The sequence below is a fragment of the Dermacentor silvarum genome, chromosome 1 (genome assembly GCF_013339745.2).
Source record: "Dermacentor silvarum isolate Dsil-2018 chromosome 1, BIME_Dsil_1.4, whole genome shotgun sequence".
Lineage (NCBI taxonomy): Eukaryota > Metazoa > Arthropoda > Arachnida > Ixodida > Ixodidae > Dermacentor > Dermacentor silvarum.
The window spans coordinates 41,280,136-41,297,372 of NC_051154.1; the positions used below are offsets into that span (position 1 = coordinate 41,280,136).

Sequence of the window (17,237 nt, forward strand, 5' to 3'; positions counted from 1 at the left end):
CAGGGGGGGGGGGGGGGGGGCGACTTATAGAATGGAAAATACGATATACATAACAAATTCACATGTAATTAATTACTTGCAATCAGTTACTTTTTGGAAATGTTGTAATTATTCAATTACATATTTTACTTAGTAATGCTCACTGTAATTAATTGACCTTTTTTCAGTAATCAATTACATGTAACCAGTTACTTTAGTCACGAGGCAAATTTTGATGATGCAGCTTTGAACACTTAAATTAAGTGTGAACTACAGCAGTAGCTGCAGTCGCACCACGTAGCAGCATCATGGATGCACATGTTCAGAAAGGAAAACCCATTGCTCAGTATTTGCTTCTTTATTTTCACGGCAGGGAAGTGTGGCTTGTATTGGCAACATTGCATTATGCATCTCACAATGATTTTGAATTTTTATGCGACATGAGCACCACCACATCAGAATGCTCATGTTCAGCGAGTTTCGACTTCACTTTTTCCACTGTCATTACACATTGTTCATACGGTAAACAGCTGCCCTTTCCTTTAGTGAGCACATAGAGTTTTCATTGTCACTGCTGATGTTTGACGTTTATTTGCTCATTGAGTAAATGGGGAGGACCGACGAAAAAAGCTGCTAAAGAGCGATGATGACTGACAAGAATTTTGAAAAGCAACTGTTAGTGAATATAATGTGAGAAGGGCGGCAGAGCACACATTGTAAGAGCCAGGCCAGTCCGTTTTAGTACCTACATTTGTGCAATAATTAATTGCTCTCATAGGGCAGTATTGGTCACTGTAATCAATAACATTTTTTATAGAGTTATTGTAATTGGTTACATTTTTTCTGTAACGTGTACAAATCAGGCGTTTGAGGTTTGTTCGGTCCACATGCAGAAGTCGATCTAATTAAGAAATTTTAAGCAAAAAATGCTGACATACAGTATCAACCTAACTTGACTCACAGCCACCCACAGTTCTCACAAAATCTCACCCAAAAACAGATGGCTACAAGTACGGGAGCGTGAATATTACAGTAAAACCTCGTTAATACGTAGTTGGCGGACTAAGCGATGTACTAATTACCCACAATGGCAGAGAGCGGCTGTAGACTTACCAGCCAAGAAAATGTTTTAATTCTCAAACACAAGCAGACCTTTATTAGCGAGTAGGCAGAAAAACTGATTTTCACTTGCCGCCGTAGCCGCCTTGCAGCGACGACGGCATCCTCAAACTCGGCAAGGCCGCGAGCCAGTTTCTACATCAGTCCCCACTTCTCTGCGAACGCCCTCATGACGGGCAACACACTAGCCGCGTTGGGTACCAAAGGGCCATCATCCACGTCGTCATCCATGGCGACGACATGGAAGCGCTAGACGCTATGGGAGCAGGAAACATGTCATGTTTACCATGTTTTGACGTCACTATTGGTGGCGACTGCAGTCCAGGAAACGTCCGTGTGCCGCAATTTCGCTATCTATGGTCTGCGTGCACAACATTTTGCCAATTCCACGCTTGTATGTGCCGAAAAATGAAGTAAATACTACGCACTAATCGTTTGGCATGTGTTAAGCAACTACGGCTTAAGCAGTCAGCCAATACATAAGGTTCAATGGCGACAGGGTAGGGGATTGATCGCAACTATATTTAAACTGGAATTACTTATTAAGTGGGTACGTATTAACAATGTTTTACTGTATATTTTTAATGAATAAGGATCAAATAGTTCCTACTATTCCATTCATATTTGACTTGAGACGATGGCATTCAATATCCTTTAATATTGAACTTGGCTAAATATTGGGTGTAATGCAGTACTACACCATGGCTCACCTCATGCAGGCAACACATGAAATATTGTCACAATATAAACCACAAAAAACTTGCACGTGTCACTCAATCACGCGTGATGATTTATCTCCAACTAGAAACTGGATTACATGTTTTGTGAAGCCAATATAATCAGCTTATCTTTTTTTTTTCTTTTGCCACTTGTGTCCTCGCTCTAATGAAAAAATATTAATTATTTAACTTCGTATTCAGAGGAAATATTTTCCAAGCACTCAATTCTATTTAAGAAATTAGTATATTCAAACAACACTAGTTACATGTAATCAGTTATTAAATCAAGTTGACTCCGCACCAAGGTCAAGCCAAGGATTAACCTTTCAAAATTTTTAGGCCAACACTGATAGAACCCACCCCCATCATGCGATCGAGAGTAGTAGTGACGAGTTCTACTGAACATAGCATGGCCAGAGCTAAGCATCATTATACTAAAACAGGTCACTCACCATCGTCATTGGTCAGTGACTTGCTTTAGTATAATGGTGCTCTCACAGAAGGCATGGAGCTACAGCCACTGGCACAAGGCACAGCACATGCTGAAAGGGAATGTTTCCCGATGAGACAGCAGGTAGAAAAAGTGTAACATGACAGTTCATGCACCACAGTAGGAACGAGAATGAGGTGATCGAAAAAGGAGGAGCAAAAAAACCTGCAAGAAAACGAAAACGAAAGCAATGGTGGCCAAGCTTTCTGTAGCAATGATGCCAAAAAGTCAAACAGGTTTTAACGCCCTCACCTGGAGACTTGTCACAGTGAACTTAGCAATAAGAGAAATTGTCTCAGGATATGTTTCCACTTTGACCAGTTCTCCAAGCTGGTAGTTAGATTTGAGCCTAGCAAGAAGCCGACAAAATTCATGGTAGCTGTTTGGATCTGAAAGGCTCTGAAAATATACACATTCATAAATGACAGGTTTTGACAAATGTTCCACGTAACGCTCTTCGCTGGTCTGTACCCACCTGAGGGTTTTCCAGAATATGCTTAACGCCAGTGACCAACTGGGATAAAAACTTGGCTCGCTCAGCATTGTTGAATAGTGAACGGCGCACTGATGCAATCTGCACCAGGCATGTAAGCACCAGTGGGCTAAGGGCGACTGGTAGTGAGTGAAACAAGTCAAAAAAAAGTTGCAACGTATTATAGTCAAGAAAGGCAGGCCTCCAGCCAGTTGGAATTTGAACAGTGCAGAGATCATCCGAAGACTCATCTGGGCTTGTGCCAATGAAGTCAAAGCTGAGGCAGTGGTGTGCCAAATGTAGCAGCTGGCTCATCAGTTGCTGCTGCAAAGTACCAACAGACATTAGTTAGCAGTTCTAGGTTGCAGCTGTCAAAATTATACACACCTGCGTATCGTCACTGAATGTCATCTGAGTCTTCCACGATTCCAGTGCTCTCCTTAATAAATCACAGCCCAACTGAAAAATGTCATAGAGTTGGCTGTCACGAAAGGATGACGCTATTTTGCGCTGCTTGGTGAGGCTCCGATTTGCTTCAGCCTGAAATGCAAGCATTCCATAAGCTGCTTCGCTTCTTTAGCTAGTTTGCAGCAAAATGAATTGCCTCCCCAGTTTTAAAAACAATGCTCACCTCAGTAACATGGTTCATCTCGCAGGTAAGCTGTGATAGCAGTTGAACGCCAACCAAACAGTACTCAACTGAGCCTTGCAAGAATGACTGCACCTGGCGGATGACACTACGGAAAACAAAATCTTCTTTGTCCGAGTCAAACCAACCCAACTTTGTGAGCCTAGAAAAAAGTTGCACCAAAGCCTGGGTCACGTAGGCAGCGCCTTTTGGTCGTTGCCACAGGTAGGACAGGATGTAGTTACCTGTAAGAACAGCATAGGCATTGCATGAACATGATGGAGAAATGACACAAGCAACATTCCTTGTAAGTGCTACTTACGCATTTCTAATCGCTGCTGCAAGCTCAAGGATCCAGGACTTTTAGACACTAGCTTGCTCAAAGTAGTGGCAGCCAGAAGTTGTGCATAAGAGCTCTGCAACAAAGAAGACTTTACACTCAATGCACTTTCAGCAGCAAAGGCTGCAAGTAACAAGGTTTGTGTTAAATCTTTGTCTCTTTCACAGCTGGTGGCCTGAAAATGCAGATACAAGGGCAACTCGATTGCCATGTGTGGTCTTTCTGTAGGCAATATTTACTGCTAATAATGATCCAACAGCCATTTCCAACAGTTTTCTTCGAGTGTGGAGTCACATCACTATCTAAATTAAATACAAAAATTTGCACACTCAGGGCTTAAAGGCGTGGAAGCATTAGTGTATTTGCAAAAACATATCAGGAATTAGAATTTTTCAGGGAGGTTTGTTGGGTCCACAAATGTGAGCTTCATGTCCTTAGCTCTCAAAAATAGAGATTTAGCTATGTTTATGGTCCGCTCTGCTTACAACAGTGTGTCCTAATTGTGTTGTCCCATCTATATGCTTCATCTTTGAGCTGAGAGCTAATATGTACTATCCTAACAAATTGTACACAGCCGCTCAGCAGAAATGACAGTGCGCTTAAGCAAAGTGCTCATATTGGCAACAGAAGTTAAAACACTGCCTTTGCTCGGCTGCAGAGTTGGCTAAGCAGAGCATGACAAGGCGTTTACTTGGCTTGTTGTCATTTTGCAGCCAAGCCAAGTGCACGTCCCTGGCATCTCTAGAAGACACACATGAAAAGTGAGCAGAGTGGACTGTAAGTGATGCTCAGCTAAAACTGTAATAATGTCATGTATGTAAACAACAGGGTATTTCACGTGCACAGTACTTGGAAAACCTCACCACTTAAGAAATTTGCCTGCTGTAAATTATTATTATCAATAAGATGTCCCTGCTCATGAGGCAGATGTGCCTGGCCTTGAGCTGGAATACTCAAAGAAGCAGACATTAGTTGCACAATAAATCAAAGTGCATTATCAACTAATCATCTAAAATTTGCTAATTACCTTTATAATTAATTACTTTATGGTCCATATTGTAATTTACAAATCGTAGCCAGCGAGTTCCCGAGGTGGCTCCCGAGGTGGCTCCCGAGGTCCCACTTTAAACGAATTCTCAGGATGACACCAGTTTCGAGATATTCAGTCACAAAGTGGGTGATAAAATACAATGGCGGTTCAGTTACTTTTGTGCTTCAATGCATAAAACATTTTCATAAAAAAGGAAGTTGAACGAGAGTGAATTTTTACCGTGTTATACCACACATATCACGTAACCAGTGCTATCCTCAGAATTTGTTTCAAGTCGATGAGTCTTGCAAACTCATCTGCTATAATTAGTAAATTCCAATATGTGCTGTAAAGTAATTAGTAAAAAACTTAATTAGTGAAATTGTGTTTATTTATCGATAACATATTTTGCTTTCTAGTTAACGTAATGTCCACCTCTGAGTAATCCAGTTTACGGATTAGAATTGTGCTATCTGCCATAGGCGATTTCTAAATATTCTGTATATAGTCTAAAAATTAAATTATGGGGTTTTACGTGCCAAAACCAGTTCTGATTATGAGGCACGCCGTAGTGGGGGACTCCGGAAATTTAGACCACCTGGGGTTCTTTAACGTGCACCTAAATCTAAGTACACGGGTGTTTTCGCATTTCGCCCCCATCGAAATGCGGCCGCCGTGGCCGGGATTCGATCCCGCGACCTCGTGCTCAGCAGCCCAACACCATAGCCACTGAGCAACCACGGCGGGTCTCTGTATATAGTCTAAAAAAAAAAAAAAAAACGTACATGCAGTCACGCCATATCATTACCACAGCACTTGGTAGCGTGGTGCTGGTCAGGACGTGGAAGAGAGGCAAAGGAGAATTGCTGAACAGTACAAACACAGCAAGCACGCACAAGGGAGGAGTTTGATAGGGGAGTGGGCAGGAGCGAGAGGGGTGCCGCAAAGAACACTGCCACACAATGAGGCTGAAATTGCAAACACTGGGGCAACAAAAACTTTGATGCAATAAGCGCTACTGCACTTTTGACATCATCTTCCTATGTTCATATGAGAATTCCTGCTTCAAGCAGGTAGACCTGAAAAACGTTTGGAGCAATTTGAAGTGTGTGCAACTGAGCACTTTAGGAACAAGAACTGTAAATTTGGCTGGAGATAAAAGTGTATGGAAGAAATTCTGACCCTGGCACTTTTAAGAAAAAAAGATACAAGCATTCAACGCATGGATTCCAGCCAGCTTTGGTAAATCTAAGGTGCCGCTTCTCTCTTCAAGCGATGTTTACCAGCACCCTCAGATGCCTGTACACAGACACTCAAGCAAGTCAATGTTTAATTACTTCTTGCATATCCATGTCAATGTGCAGACTCATGCACAGTGAAGGCCAGCTTTCACTTTGTATGAGCTGCAACAAGCAAAGGCTTGCACAGGTTTGAGGATTTTTTTTTTATCACTGTAAATGTAACTATGGCAACTATGGCTTATAGTGCGATGTTTTGGAACCTGCTAGGCATTGAAACGTTAACAGCTCACTACTGGCAGCGATTAATCCAACAGCAATGCCTACTGTACAACCTCAAACGCAGGCTTCAATGCAAAAAATATTCAAGAAACAAAATGCTACTTTGTTCTTTAACACTTTTGAATATGCGAAAACATTAGGTAATTTTTTTATGCATTTCAGCAAGCTTTAAGCATTACTTGGTTACTAAAGGGCCCTTCATTGCACAAACCACACGGTGATGACCGTCTAGTAAGTGTTACACTGACGTGTCCAGCGAAAACAGCTTAAAATTCACATGAAAGTCTCGCCCTCCTCTTCAGGAGAGCCTGTCTACCTGCCAGCAGACACAGCTTGCACCTACATGTCACACCATTGTGCCTGCAGTGTACAAATAGTGACCAGCAATACAAACAACTCGGGGATTACTGTTTAACAAAGATATGTGCAAAGCTTCCACCAGAACTGTTGGGAAGGAGTGTCTTTCATGAATGTTGGTTGAAGCAATGGGGGAGAGGCCCTGTAGCAAGGAGGGTAGCTTGCCTCCTCACATGATCGCCTCGTAACATTTATTTTGCTGCTATCTCCGTTATTACAACACCCTTTTCAAAATTCCTTGCAATAGAACACTGCCTGGATGATGTTTTACAACTTCTAGTGCATAACCAAAACTTCAAACAGGGCCTGGTGAGAGGCCCTTTGATGCAAAAGGATTACAAGTAGGTGAAGTAAGCATCACACTGTTCAATCCCCTCTATCTCCATCATTAGAAGGTCATAGTGCTGCTTTTACCTTTTCAATCAATGCCTGTTTCGAGAAGCACAGAAGATTGGCTAGACAAACTATGCAGATGCGTAGATAATGTAGGAGAGTGATGACAACAACAAAATGTCAAGAACAGCTTGGTCTGTGCCATATATTGTTACTGACCAGTAGGGTTTCCACTTGGGCTTGTTGGTTTTCCATTAAGACCATGTAGCATTGCGCGCAAACAACCTGGACAAAAGAGGGAACACGTATAACACACGAAGCGCAAACTATCAGTTTATTGCGAGAAGAACGTGACCTTATTTATACCTTGCCACAGGCAGTACCGAGCATGACACCAAGGACGGAACCACAGCGACACAAAAATGTCAACACGTGCGTAGCGTGCTATTCATGCAGCTGTAGACCAAGGTTCAAAGAGTGCATGATCATTGAAAAGTCGAACAATGAGATGACACGCCTCATTATTGAGGCCCACTGCATCACAACCTTAAAAGATAAGTGTATTAGCATGGCCTCTATCACCTTATGAGCTAAGGAAGTAGCGTATTTGAATAGCACGTCACGCACGTGTTGACATCTTTGTGTCGCTGTGGTTCCACCCTTGGTGTCATGCGCTGTACTGCCTGTGGCAAGGTATAAATGAGGTCACGTTCTTCTCGTAATAAACTGTTGCTAGTTTGCACTTCGTGTGGGTTATACGTGTTCCCTCTTTTGTCCATGTTTGCGCGTAATGCTACACGATCTTAATGTTCAGGCATTCTTTTTATTTTGTAGGGACATTCTTCAATCTTTTGCTGCCTTTTTTTTTTCTTCGTTGCAGGGAAGGTGATGCACCGAAACTCTACCAACGTAGCTATAGTGGGCACCGTGATTTCCAAATTTATGATGGGCTTGCCTAACCATGCCCTGAATTATTTAAGACATCCTAAGCATTACAGTGGCATGACATCTAATGCTTATTTCTTACTCTGAGCAGCCTGTAAACCCATTATTCACCACAATGATTCAATTTTTTGTTTACATCAGAATATGAGAACATGTGCAGCTGTCGACAAGCTGAGCTAATCTTTGATGCCCCTATCAAGGAGACAGTTGATGTGGTTAGCTTATCTATGTAAACAAGGGTTAGGCAGCACCACAGCAGTAAACCAAGCAAACAAACTACCATGCGCTAGACCACATACCCTTGGGCACAAGTAAATTATGAGAAAAACAATAAATTTGTGCACTGTTCTAATAAGCTGCATGTATTATGAGATGGATCGATGCAGTAAGCAATAAAAGGTTCATTTGATTTGCCTGCCCCGTCTGAAACCAGTTCACGAGGTCGTTTCAGCAGTGCAGCGATGCCACCCTCCGAACCATGTCGTCCTTTCAAAAGGCACAGGAAAGGTACAAGACTGGCTCAATTTTGTTGCACCCTCCCTACCGATGCTGCCAACTTGGTGCAGACATGCAGGTGCCAGGCACCAGCTCACCTTTCTAATGGTACATTCGACTAGTTCGTACTGCGCTCCAACCCAGTTTGCAGCGATGCAGAGCCCTCTCAAGATTGCAGCCACATAAAGCCTGCCCCAGCCGAATGTGCTAGCTGCTCCCAAACGCAACTGAGTTTCTGTAGAATCTCAGTAGTGCTCCCAGGTTGAAGGTGGGGCACCTCCAAGCACTCTGAGGTGGAATGCGGCGCTTTGAATAAACCAGGAGAATGTGTTCCGAGCGCTCCATATCAACCTACCAAATGTAAATTGCACCACGAGAGCGCTAAAAAGCGACCAGTCGAATGTACTATAAGGTAGTGCAGCAGACAGAGCGCACAGGCGTAAGCACCATCGAAACCTCGTTTACATTCATCTGCTGCATCTATGCAATGCTGTATGTGTTGTTTACATGCATTTTTATACATGCATACACAAGTATGTTGTGTATTTGCCACAGCCCACAATTCAGCTGTCTGTTGTGATCAAACCAACACTACTTCGAATTAAACAACATGCCTTGGTCAATACGTCAACACTGGTGGTTGTGTTTTTATTGCAAAATCAAGAAAACAAGAAAAAATATTCGCTTGCATGTTATGCATACAAGTATAAGGAGCCTGCACTGCATTTGCACTTCGCCATTCATTTTGAGTGTCGAGTTGAACTTGCACCGCTAAACTTGAGCTGGCATTTCTGGACTTAATGTGCCCCGCCGTGAACTGATTGACAGTGGTGCAGACGAATCGAACGGTCCTTACGAGGACCGTGCATTATCTCTGAAGCTGCTCCAACACATTTCCAAAACTGCTCTCCAACAGCACACCAGCACAACGCAGCATACATCCTAAAAGATGTGCATGCTTGCTCTCGCACCTGATCGCAACAGACGTCAGCTGACATAATAATTAGCACACTGAAAAAAAAAAAAAAGCTACATATGTGGAGACAAATCACCAGTCGTGAAAAAAAGAAAGATAGCACTGCCATAAGAAATGTGGTAGCAGGCGGGAAACGTTCGTAGAAATACAGCAGTTTTTTTTTTTTGTTTTCTTTTTTGTAATTATGGGTGTTTACGTGCCAAAACCATGATCTGATTACGAGGCACGCCGTAGCCCCACCGGAATAATTTCGACCACCTGGGTTCTTTATAACGTACATCTAAATCGTACACGGGTGTTTTCGCATTTCGCCCCCATTGAAATGCGGCCGCCGTGGCCGGGATTTGATCCCGTGACCCCGTGCTTAGCAGCCCAACACCATAACCACTAAGCAACCACGGCGGGTGAAAACCAACAGTTTGCAGACAAACAGTAGTATATGTCTGCAGTCCAGTTTCCGATACCTGTGACCGGTCCAGGAGGAGCCTGCATCGCTGAAGACAGTCTGGCGATGAGCCACAGCAGAACTCAGACAGCTGAGATTCCGCCTGGACGCGCTCAGCAGCGTCGGCGCCTTCGTAAAGCTGCTGGCACAGAGCTTCCACCCGCGCCAGCTCCTGAAATTCATGGTCAGAATTCACGGGCAGTGGATCGTATCAATGCATATTTTTCAGCCCACGCAGTTGACACTTAGTCAGTCCCTAAAGCTCAAAGCTGAATGAACGCGGCGTTGCAAATCGGGTAGTTCATTCGGGAACCGTTTATGCATGCTGACGCACGAGCCGCACGCGCATTCAAATGGGGCCTCGCATTACGATTCAAATTAATCGACATTAAAGTATGGCAAGCATTTATGCTGATTTTCAGAAGTCGACGATAGGTTCACCGTTTCCTCAGAGCATACACTGCGTTTACGCATTCAAGGGTCTCTCTGCACTAGCTGTAGCTACTGAGACACGCCAATTAAGACATTCTAGGAGAGTGCAACTGCTGCGAATGTATAAATTGAACGCAGCGCTGCTGGCAACTTTCCTCTCAATCCTGATGAAAAGCCAACGGTGTTTCGCGATCCCGGGCCGTGATGCGATCTCTAAATGTTTCGAGACTAAGTAAATGCGAAGTGCACAAAATTGATCTGCTTATTACAAGGTGTAAACGCCGATTTCTGACCTCGCAATTGTCTGTCGCGACCTGACTACAGAGCAATTACAGATGCAATGAAACCTTGGCGTACAAAGGCCGAGTTCAATACTTACTTGGTCATCCGCCATTTTGAACACTGGAAGATGAGGCGCCTCCTCCGTCCAGGGAAGATTTTAGCTTTCGGATCAACAATGCGATTTAGCGCCCCCTAACACGAGCCATCCACGAGCGCTCGAGCATAACGAGCTGCTGCGTGCCGTTTGCGCATGAGAAATTGAGATTCTTCGTCCTTGCCAGGAATTTGAACCACTAGTTAATACATCTTCAACTTTAAGATATTTCCCGATTCAAATACATAACGCAGAAATGCTCTCCGAGACAATCGCTGAACCAATTTTAATGAAATGTGTTGCATTTTAGAGCTGTAACTGTAAGAAGCAGAATTTTGACTTGAGAACTCATACTTTTTACAAAAATTGCTGAAACTCGGTAATCTTTATAAAAATTAAAGCACACAGTTTACAAATTCGTAACTCTGCACCAAAGACGTATGACAGTTCTGTAAACGCTGCATCTGCATCTAAAGCGGACAAATTTGAGTTTGCTACTTGTACCTGCTTTTAAGTTTGTTGTGATGCTTACGTTTTGTTTTTGTTTTTTGCTATCTTTAACACTTTTTGTAAAAAAAACTTTGCGGCCTAAATAAAAATACGTTTCCAACAGTCACTACATTTTAACCATTTCTTTTAAATGCAACAAGCGTCGCCATCCAACACGGTTCTTATTATATTTATACTTCTTTAACCTGGGATTTTACGTGCGAAACCACGACTGATTATGAGCCAATAGGATTTGTGTGTGTGTGTGTGCGTGTACCCGTCGGCACGCGGCTGCCGCAGGCGGGATCGAACCCGCTACTACGGTGGCTAGTACCGCTACCTCGTGCAACGCCATCATTAGAAGTTCCCGAGGAACAAAAGCTTCATGCGTATTTAAATAAAGCGGTCATTTATATACCTCAGGCTGGGCTTTGTTGCCAGCGTTGTGTATTCACTTAATTATTTCATATTTGCAAGAATACGGCGACGTTGTGCGCTAGCCCACTCCGAGTTACAAACAAGTATTTAAACCACCTTGGTTACAAACCATGCATCTGCCGAACGCGATTGGAAGAGAAGGACACGTCATGACTGCGATGCTTTCAGCAATAACCAGAACCATGCATGCACCATGACAACAACCGCACAACACAAATTAGAACGCACCACGATAACACTGGCGACAATGACGTGTTTTTGGCACAGCAATCAATTTCGGCACACGCAGTTTGCAAAAACATAGCCTTTGAGATCTGTTTCTGCTACTTATCTATCGCTGGGCCGTGGATTTGGACACCAATCTGGGTAAGCATTCTCTAACGATCGCTTTCGGCGATATTCGCATTTATGTAGGTGTTTTGTGGATATTCGCGTGACGCAGTGCTCAACCAGCCAATAAGTACGCACTGAACCGAAAGCGATTGCCTGAGAATACGTCCCCACTAGTCGAAAAGCCAGACACCGACAGCAGACCGCTGCTAATACTAGTATTTTTGGCCTAGCCGCTCAGATTGCCAACGTTACTAGATTACCGGTGCAGATTGCGGCAACCCCGTTACAAAGGGTACGGCCACAATCGCACATGGCGCGCTTTTAGTTTACATGTGCACTTCCGTTTGTGTGTACACGATTAAACGCCTCGAAAGCGATGACAATTCCGCTCATTAAAATAATGTAACTACAAGAGCACGACCAGCCATTTTGTGGTAGAACCCCCATACGGGACGCCACGCTCCCATAGCAGTGGTTGGAATGTACCCGTGACCAACTCCGATGCCGCCATCTAAACAAGACGTGTTCGGGGTTTAAATCTTCTGTCATTATTTTGGTGTGTGGGCAATCCCACAGCCGTATGCTTGGTGTCCATCACAACACCCCATACACCCGACCACATTTATGGCATGCGGGTGGTTCTTTATTGTCCCGTATGTAGTGCATGTAATGTGTTTGTGGCCTTCTCCAGATGACCTTCCTGTGTTTCCACTGTAAGGTTTTACCACTGTAAGGTTTCTCGTCTCATTAGCATCCTCCATTTTTAACTATGAGTGACAGACAACAGATAATATGTAACCCGTTTCATTTACACATACAACAGGAGCTGCAAAACACAAAACGTCACACTTGGTGGCAGCATTCGAGTATAAAACAAACAGTCTAACAAAAGTCGTAGCATATTTTTTTTTTTCAGTATTGTTAATTAAGTGACCAGCATAAACCTTCTCCTTTGAAAACTTTAACGTCGCTTCTTCCTTCTTCCAGATGATGAATACGGTGGAGCTGTGCTGTAAGTCTCTTGGCGACGTTTTTCTGGCAGTGCTGATGCAGTCATGTTCTGTTCACTGTTGCTGTTAAGAGAAAAAAAAATTAACATTAGCTACCTAAGCATTATTACTCCAGTTCTCTCTCATCTCAATATGTCGTAGCATTTATTGGCCAAAGAAAAAAAAACTTCAACAAATATAATTGTTTAAGGAGCATGAGCACGTCTTGAGATATTTTTTGAGCCTTGTCAAATAACTAAAGACGATTCTCAAATTACAAAATTTGAATGTAGCTACACATTTCTGCAAAGATTATCACTACAAGGTTTAAGGAAACACCACTCAAAGAAAAACAAAAAAAGGAAACCCTGAGAAAAGTTCAAATAGTATGAAGCACCATCATATAAAGCTGTGCTGGCTATTATACTTGCTGAAGAGGCCGATGCCTCTGTTTTGTTGAGGTGCACGTTAAAGAACCCCGGGTGGTCCAAATTATTCCGGAGTCCCACACTACGGTGTGCCTCGTAATTGGATCGTGGTTTTGGCACGTAAAACCCCATAATTTAATTTTTCTGTTGAGGTGAACTGATTAAGTTCAGAATCCTATGCTTCATGGATGTACCTCACATGGCTTTAAAGTTTGCTCCAAAGCACTGATTACTTACTGCATGCTATGGCTTGAGACACCAGATGAGCTCTTGAAGTTGGGGGCTTTACGCCAAGCCATGCCCTGCCCTGTAGATGTGTTGCAAGATGAAGATCCCCCCTTAGCACTGCGTCCAGAACATTCAGTGTTGGTTTGTGCTTTACGATCACAGTCCATCGGATCAGCAGCAACAGGCTGCCGACTGGTCACTTCAGACACAGTTTTAGAAGTGTCTCTGCAGGGTTTAGCTGGCTGCCGGCTGGTTATTTCAGGAACAATCTGAGAAGGTTCCTTGGAGGGTTTAATAGGCTGCCGACTGGCTGTTTCAGGAACAACTTGAGAAGCATCTTTGCAGGGCTGACTTACAGGTCTCTCTGTCTCTGGACAGGATTCAGATGTTTCAGAACCGTTCCCACAGTTTGAAGTAGCAGATGGCCGCATGGCAAGCTTTGCAGCTAGACGTGGTGCTAAACGTGGTGGTAGCCTTGACGGAGGAGTCATTGAAGTTATCTTGGGGCTAGCACCAACTGGCGGTTTAAAACATCGCCCCTGCGGAACCTTAGGTGCATGGCGTGGTGCAGAAACTGCCATGTGTCGGGAAGCTGGGCCTGCAGGACTGCTTGTTACATGTACTGCTGGGGGCTCTGACACCACTGGCAAAGAAGGTGATGCAGTTATGCTAGTTGTAGGCACATCATTTGCACTGGAGGTAGCATTAAGCAATCCAGGCTGAGGAGCTGCAGGGCATAACGTGGCTGCGCCTGCAGAGGGTGTAGGAGGTGGTGGTCGATGCCATGGGCCAATCAATGAGTCGGCCACAGGTTTTGGTGGAGTTTTAGCACCAGCAAGTGCTTGCCCCTGATATGAGCAGATTCCAGCAGCTATAGGTGGTCGGTGAGGAGGTGGCTGCAGCATTTGCCCAAAGGAGGGCGAGGCAACAATTCCGCACACTGATGTTGGCTGTGTGTTGGGTGGAGGCATAACTGGAGTTCTCATTCGTAAGTGAGTCCAGGGTGCTGGTGGCAAAGCACACTGCATTGGCCTGGCAAGGGGCCTGGAGGCATGTTCCTGAGGGCTCCTGTTTTCTGGTGGTGGCAGGGGCCAAGTGGACAATGGCCAAGACAACTGACCATGACCAGGCCACGGGGGGGTCCATGAAGTGGGCCAAGGGGGCCTAGGAACAGGCCCTGGACCCAGTCGGATATGATGAGGGTTCACTAAAGTACATGGTGGAGGCCGGGTGTTAGGTGGCGGAGACACCCGAATATGGCCAGCTAAAGTACCGTTGCCAGGTAAATTACAATTGATAGGGCCAGCTCTAGGACCATGTGTGGCCCATGGTGTAGGTCCATGTTGATGCCATGCAGGTGGCCTAGACAGGGCCTCATGGCCGGGATGCGAAGGCGGCCAAGGGAATGTCCAAGGAATCGCACCATAGCTTATGTTTCCAAAGGAGGTGGACAACAAAGGAGGCGGTGCTGAGCAGTTTGTAAATGTTGCAGTAACTGTTGTGTTGTGCAAAAGGGGATTGGAAACTGAGGTAACACACGTTGAGCTGCCCGACATAGCTGTATTGGAAGGCAGCTTAGAAGATGGTGATGAATTGGTTAATGATGCGCCAGATGGAGCACCAGCCTCGGCTTGTGAAAGCTCAGGTGGAAGAGTCTGAGCAACTGATCTGTCACTCGTGTATGAGTGAGGAACGTTATGGAAAGGTTTGTTTGAAATATTGGTGCTGCTTTTTGATGAACCCTCTGAAGTGGTCGCATCTGTAGTAGTGCCCTGTGAATTGCTTGCTAGCGAACAGTTGGGAAGTGAGACGCTCTGAGGCAAACTACATGACTGTGAACTACTCGACTCGGAAGTATACGGCTGAGATGTATGCGTCCATGGCACTTGGCTGTTCTGTGTATTACCTGTAAAGGCTGGTGACGCTGTGCAATCAGCCTGTGTGGTGCAATTTGGAACTGTAAAAGACTGTGATGTTGATGAATTAGAGCATCCAGGAGCATGTGGGCTTGCTGTGTATGTATGAATGGACTGGAGGCTTGAAGTTGTAGGTAAACTAGTCTTCAGCTCCTTCACAGCATTGCTATCAGGTGTGGTGCTTGAAGGTCCACCTTTCATAATTGTACTGGGAACAGCACTGTCATGGATGGTGGCGATGGAGACCTGTGCACTGCAGTTTGTAAGGCTAGTCTCCTGAGGGTTCGTTTCAAAGGCACCACTGGCACCAGAGTTTTCAGCACCCATTGCAACAGGTATCTTTGTTGCCAACGCTACTGAATTTGCAAGGCCAGTATCTGAACCAGACTGCTCAGAAATGTGTGCAGGTCCCACACCTTGTGCTATTTCTTCAATAGTACCAAGTCCAGCTGTGTTAACTGATGGAACATGAGACAAAGCAGTTGGCACTGACGAGTGGGAAGCTGTATCTGCAGCAAGAAAAGGTTTGGTGAAACTTGCGCTCGTTGATGAAAGTGGCTTTGCATCAGCTGTGCCATCAGGTGCAGAATATTTGTTTGCATACCTGCTGGGTTCAAGGTTATTGTGCCCAGATGCATTTGAATGAGCATTGAGTGCTGATGGGTTTTGTCTGGGTGCTTGCGGCTTGTAAGGCACGCTTGGCACATAGAAGCCTGGTGGCCTTATCGCTGCTGACAAAGGCTGGTCGGCAGGAGAGAAGCCATCCGGCATCGATGCTGCAATACTTGGCAATGCCAACCCAAGGTTGGGTTGAGGAAGAAAGGAACCCTGGTACGAAGGAAATGGCATGCCAGGCTGTTGCAACGGCCATATTTCCTTGTTTTCACCGCAGGCTCCAGCTGAGTTCTCCTGAAACTAAGAAAAGCACATATTACTGATTGCTTCCTTTGTAAATGTATATACATATTCAGTCAAGTCATGCAATCTGGGTCATATGGCATAAAGATGAACTGCAGCAGCTGCACTAAAATTTTATTTATTTACAATACTGCCAGTCTCTACCGAGACCATAGAAGGTAGGCACTATGACTTATTATAATTACAGCACAATTTTCAGGATGCTCAGCACCGATTTATCAGATTGCTTTTTTATGGACACATCAGAGAATTGCATGCGACAGAAGTTAAGGATGTCCAACTTAAACACCACACTAAAAGCCCGAGACAATTAGAAAAAGGAATGCACTGGATGACTTGTGTAAGGCATTAATAAAAAAATACTTTTGAGCAATACTAAGCATATAAGAGTGTTGCTTTCAGAGGAACACAGTACAACTGATGCATGAGCCACACAAGTAGAGAAAGTGAGTACCCAAGGTTGCGCTAGCTCGTAGAGGTTGTAGAGAAGTTCGTCAATTTCTGCCTCAAGTTCCTTCCGAAGTGCCTCAATGTAAGCACTGCGCACTGCTGGTGGAGGGGGCTGGCTTCCAGCTCGAAGCGGTGACCAGGGCCCAATGGTAGTCAGCTCTCCATTACTATCAAGCGTCCACGGCCATTCAGTAGAAGCCAGTTCATCCTGTAGAAATGGTTGTCACAAATAATGACACTGTGATAAACCAGAATCCTCATACAGTAAGGGAATCAAAGACAAGCAAGAGGACCTCAAGGCAGTCCAATTTTGAACTATAGGCTACACTGAGGTAGCACTACATGATAAATGTTGAACCAGTCAGGGCTTGGAAATTGCATCAAAGTTGTCT

General features: G+C 44.5%; 2 protein-coding genes across 4 annotated transcripts in view; both read right to left on the reverse strand.

Annotated features, from left to right (window-relative positions):
- LOC119461437 (exportin-7-B-like) overlaps window positions 1-10,812 on the reverse strand; it is a 79,929-nt gene extending 69,117 nt beyond the window's left edge. For 2 of the 3 annotated variants that reach the window (XM_037722744.2, XM_049666970.1), the window contains exons 1-7: window positions 10,660-10,812; window positions 9,868-10,020; window positions 3,730-3,823; window positions 3,411-3,652; window positions 3,167-3,319; window positions 2,783-3,103; window positions 2,560-2,706 (exon numbers count right to left, since the gene is read on the reverse strand). In XM_037722744.2, coding sequence (XP_037578672.1) covers window positions 2,560-2,706; window positions 2,783-3,103; window positions 3,167-3,319; window positions 3,411-3,652; window positions 3,730-3,823; window positions 9,868-10,020; window positions 10,660-10,674 — 1,125 coding nt within the window. In that variant the 5' untranslated portion in view covers window positions 10,675-10,812. The remainder of the gene's footprint in view (window positions 1-2,559; window positions 2,707-2,782; window positions 3,104-3,166; window positions 3,320-3,410; window positions 3,653-3,729; window positions 3,824-9,867; window positions 10,021-10,659) is intronic. The other variant, XM_049666977.1, reaches the window with a different exon arrangement.
- A 1,898-nt stretch (window positions 10,813-12,710) lies between these two features.
- The window catches only part of LOC119461456 (nascent polypeptide-associated complex subunit alpha, muscle-specific form-like), a 73,464-nt gene continuing 68,937 nt past the window's right edge, over window positions 12,711-17,237 (reverse strand). Inside the window, exons 14-16 of the mRNA XM_049660640.1 lie at window positions 16,850-17,053; window positions 13,571-16,392; window positions 12,711-12,989 (exon numbers count right to left, since the gene is read on the reverse strand). Coding sequence (XP_049516597.1) covers window positions 12,878-12,989; window positions 13,571-16,392; window positions 16,850-17,053 — 3,138 coding nt within the window. The 3' untranslated portion in view covers window positions 12,711-12,877. The remainder of the gene's footprint in view (window positions 12,990-13,570; window positions 16,393-16,849; window positions 17,054-17,237) is intronic.